The sequence below is a fragment of the Chiloscyllium punctatum genome, chromosome 11, assembly GCF_047496795.1.
Source record: "Chiloscyllium punctatum isolate Juve2018m chromosome 11, sChiPun1.3, whole genome shotgun sequence".
In the NCBI taxonomy this organism is placed as follows: Eukaryota; Metazoa; Chordata; class Chondrichthyes; order Orectolobiformes; family Hemiscylliidae; genus Chiloscyllium; species Chiloscyllium punctatum.
In genome coordinates, this window is record NC_092749.1 from 83,637,266 (window position 1) to 83,641,441 (window position 4,176).

General features: G+C 49.6%; 1 protein-coding gene across 1 annotated transcript; it reads left to right on the plus strand.

Moving 5' to 3' along the window:
- Nucleotides 1-863: 863 nt before the first annotated feature.
- On the plus strand, nt 864-3,926 carry LOC140483145 (5-hydroxytryptamine receptor 1B-like). The gene has a single exon (XM_072581142.1). The coding sequence runs from the start codon at nt 1,869-1,871 to the stop codon at nt 2,997-2,999; it is 1,131 nt and encodes a 376-aa protein (XP_072437243.1). The 5' UTR covers nt 864-1,868; the 3' UTR covers nt 3,000-3,926.
- Nucleotides 3,927-4,176: the final 250 nt, after the last annotated feature.

Below are 4,176 nucleotides of genomic sequence, written 5' to 3' on the forward strand. Positions count from 1 at the left end.
TCTAATTTAAACGACGTAAATATTTAACCGGGCCAAGGGAGATATATTCCAAAAATCGAACTTCCGAAATAACATGCTAAAAGGCATCAAAATGCTAGCGAGTGAAGTTCGTTATAATTCCTGAGTTTCTTACAAAGATTCTGCCAATAATACTCGTGAATAGAAATCACGGATTATTTGTACCTTTACTTGGGAGAAACGCAGACTTTGGGCGGAATTATTCTGTTAACTGCCATTTTTGCAGCAAAAAAGCTGTGAGTCCTAATGAACGTCTGACAACATTTCGGTAACTGTAACGGGCAGGTGGACATCAAGAGGTTGAGATCTGAGGCGCCAGTCGACGTGCAGACTGGTGAAGACAGACAGGTCTTTCCTGGGCATGTAATGTGCCCAGTAACGAGTCCATTCCATGGCTGGTCTCGTTTCACATTCGGGGACAAACTGTAAATAGCCAAGAAAAGGAAACATAAAAAAAGACAAAGTAGCGAGACACAGAATAAAGTGCCGATACAATCATATGAAATATAAATTGCAGGAAAAATTTGGATCTATTTGCTCTTCAACTCTGTCCCGGAGCCTTCATTTCCGTGACTCCCGAATATTCTTCACTAGGATTTGTGAATGGTATTTCCCTCCTGGTGTACTGACATCTCCGAGGAAAATGTCAGACACAAGGTGTATTCCCGCTGACGTGGTGTCGCAGTTTGGCTGAACTGTAAACTCGAAAAGTGTTCACAACCACTTCGGGTAAGTGCGGAGTGCTGTCGCAGAGAATGTAACTCGCACAGAAGGACGCAGCAGTCTGTGAACAGTTTAACTATCCACACGTCGAAAATATGCACCAGCAGCAACCCCCCCCCCCCCTCAAAGGATTAATGTGTGAATGTTGGTGCTTTGAAAACCTCAGATAAATCTCTCAAGGCGCGGCGGACTCGGGAAAACAGTGGCATTTGATTAGTGTGGGTCAGCATTTCTGCTTTCGGGATAGAAGGGAACCATTAGGGTCTGATTGGACGGTGTGGATGGTGAAACGTGAGGGTCAACTGTTGAGAAAACGAAATCGCTTCACCCGAATCGTCTCGACAACCTGTGTACACCAGCCTGCGTGATAGTCATTGAGCAAAAGAAGCTGGTCGGGAGAGAGAGAGAGAGAGAGAGAGCAAGCTGTGGGAATGCCAAGGAGCACTATGACCCAGAGGAGGCGTTTGGTTCTGCGTTAAAACTCGAAGCTGAAGGACTGGTTCAGTTTGGTTAGACCCCGTCTTCCTGTGGGAGGGATGTTATAAAACAATGTGAAGATGCGGACCGGACACATTCTCTCCAAGCCGCGCTCCTTCCTTGTGCCTTCCCAGCCCGAAGCCAGTTAATGTGACTCCACCTGAGCTGAGCTTACCACTCCGAGAAACCAGAGAAAACATCTCCAAACGCCAAGAAACCTGAGCTTAATGGAGCCTGGGCTTCGTCAGCATCTGAGACGAACATTTCAGAGGAAGTCTATTTATCCTGAGGTGGCAAAATATTCCTTATCTCGGTAACCTAAGTAAAACAGAACAACCCAGACTGAAGAGTTAAGAGGTAACAAGTTAGTGGCAGCAACTGTTCTGAATGAAGGAGCCAGCGATGATGAATTTGAACATGAAGAAGTTTAAATCCTAACACAAGTTCCTGGGCTATCCTGCAGCCGCAAAGCCTCATTCAGAAAGACGAGGAGCTGCACACTCTAGCGGTTGCAAACGGACTGATTCCCGGCCGGTTGGCTGGGAGTGGGCAGGCAGCATTCCCAGCGAAGCGGGACTGACCGCTGGGAGCTGCCCGAGTAATGCACGTGTGGGCCGAGCGGCCGCTGGTTTGCCTTCCGGGGGAAGAGAATGAACGAGTCCGCCGAGTGCCTGCCGCCAAACAGCGTGCAGCTGCAAGCCAACTCCAAGCATGTCAACTGCAGCGCCAAAGTGAGTGCTCCCGGAGGGACTGGCATCACAGCCTGGGGGGTGTCGGCCTCGGTTTTCCTGTGCCTCATCACCCTGGCCACGGTGCTCTCCAATGGGTTTGTCATCGCCACCATTTACCAAGCCCGCAAGCTGCACACTCCCGCCAACATCCTGATCGCCTCGCTGGCTGTGACCGACCTGCTGGTCTCCATCCTGGTCATGCCCCTGAGTATTGTCTACACTGTCAGCGGCACCTGGAACCTTGGCCAGGTTGTGTGTGACATCTGGCTCTCCTCCGACATTGCCTGCTGCACCGCCTCGATCCTCCATCTGTGCGTGATCGCTTTGGACCGGTACTGGGCGATCACCGACGCGGTGGAGTACTCGATGAAGCGAACCCCTGAAAGAGCCGCTGTGATGATAGTCACTGTCTGGGTGATCTCCATCTGCATCTCCATTCCGCCTCTGTTCTGGAGGCAAGCCAAAGCCGGAGAGCTCATGCACTGCGCTGTCAACACGGATCAGATCTTCTACACCATCTACTCAACTTTCGGCGCCTTCTACATCCCCACGCTGCTGCTGATCGCCCTATACGGGCGGATCTACGTGGAGGCCAGGTCCCGGATCCTAAAGCAGGCGCCGAAGCAGAGCGGCAAGCGCCTGACCAAGGCTCAACTGGTCACCCACTCCCCTGGATCTTCTTCCCTGTCCTCGGTCAACTCCCGGGTGACCGAGTTACCCAGCGAGACCGCCTCCCCAGTTAACCTCAACCACGTCAAAGTCAAGGTTTCCGACCTGTTGCTGGAGAAGAAGCGGATCTCGGCGGCCCGGGAGAGGAAGGCCACCAAAACCTTAGGGATCATCCTCGGCGCCTTCATCGTGTGTTGGCTGCCGTTCTTTATCATCACCCTGGTCTTACCCATCTGCAAGGAGGCGTGCTGGTTCCACCAGGCCATCTTCGACTTCTTTAACTGGCTGGGCTATCTCAATTCCCTCGTCAACCCCATCATCTACACCATGTCCAATGAAGACTTTAAGCAGGCTTTCCAGAAACTCATCCGCTGTCGGTGACTGTACACCCTGAGCATCCTTGGACAACTCCACCATTCCCCCCCCCCCAGTCCCCTCCTCACGCCGTGTTGCCCCGACGCTACCAAGAGGGATGTGTGCCAGCTCTTCGGGCATCGCTCGGCCACCGCAAACGGGCACCCCGCAGCGTTGCATATGACACTTGATCGAAAAAACAAAAGCGAAGATGCGTCAATCGGACCAGCGCGTCGCAGCTTTTCTTGATCTCAGTCAGATCAGTCGCGATCAAAGTTAAAGACCCTTCCCGCCGCACTCACCATGAGAGGATGCTGTCGTTATTTTCGAGAGGGATTTGATGCTGTCTCTCACTTCAGTGAGGTGGATAGCTGCGAGAGTCTAGACCAGAAGCTTGGGGTATCTTGGACTAAGCTGAAGGCAGTTTCTGGGTCTGGCTGTGGAGAGACATCGCCAGTTCCCCGCAGCCCCCAAAACTGTTACATTTGGAATAGCTTTGGCCGTGTTAGAGATTGCGCCTCTTCAAAGCTTCGCCTTCTATTTATAACGGCAGTTTTAGTTGTTTGAACAGAAAGAATTGAAGGCTAACAAAGGATGTTGCAGCTTAGAAATACTATTCTAATTATTATTTTTTTTCCCGTTTATATTGCTTTGACCGCACATGCCAACTGAGCCGGTTTTTTCCCCAATATTTTGCAGTTAAAATGCACATCATTGAATGCCAGTGTATGACAAATTCTCGATCCTCAACAAGCTTCATAAAGCCGCCTGTATTCTCAACGTGTTGTTGCTACTTGGTTACCTGTAGTTTCAAATCATGGAAAAAACGAAACCGAATTCAACCACAGTAATTTTTCCCCTGTCAGCACTGTGTTTTGATGTGTTATCTTCCATATTTAGATGAATGATGTTATTTGCAGGTTAAACTGACGCTCCAAATAAAGGAATGTTTATTTTAAGACAAACGAAGCCGATTAACGCTGCGTTTTTGATCACACTCGGTTTATAATTCTGATAAGCCAGTATTGGTAAGCAATGTTAAAACGAGGAAGACAGCTCCACAAAAGTTTTCGAAATTGCGAACAAAATCCCAGACAATCTCTTTACCCAGTTAAAAATCTCTCAACACCAGGTTATAGTCCAACAGGTTTATTTGGAAGCACTAGCTTTGAGAACTCCGCACCTTCATCAAGATCACTTCAGC

Excerpts from the sequence above, each read along its gene's own strand:
- LOC140483145 (XM_072581142.1), top strand. The coding sequence starts at position 1,869 with ATGAACGAGTCCGCCGAGTGCCTGCCGCCAAACAGCGTGCAGCTGCAA.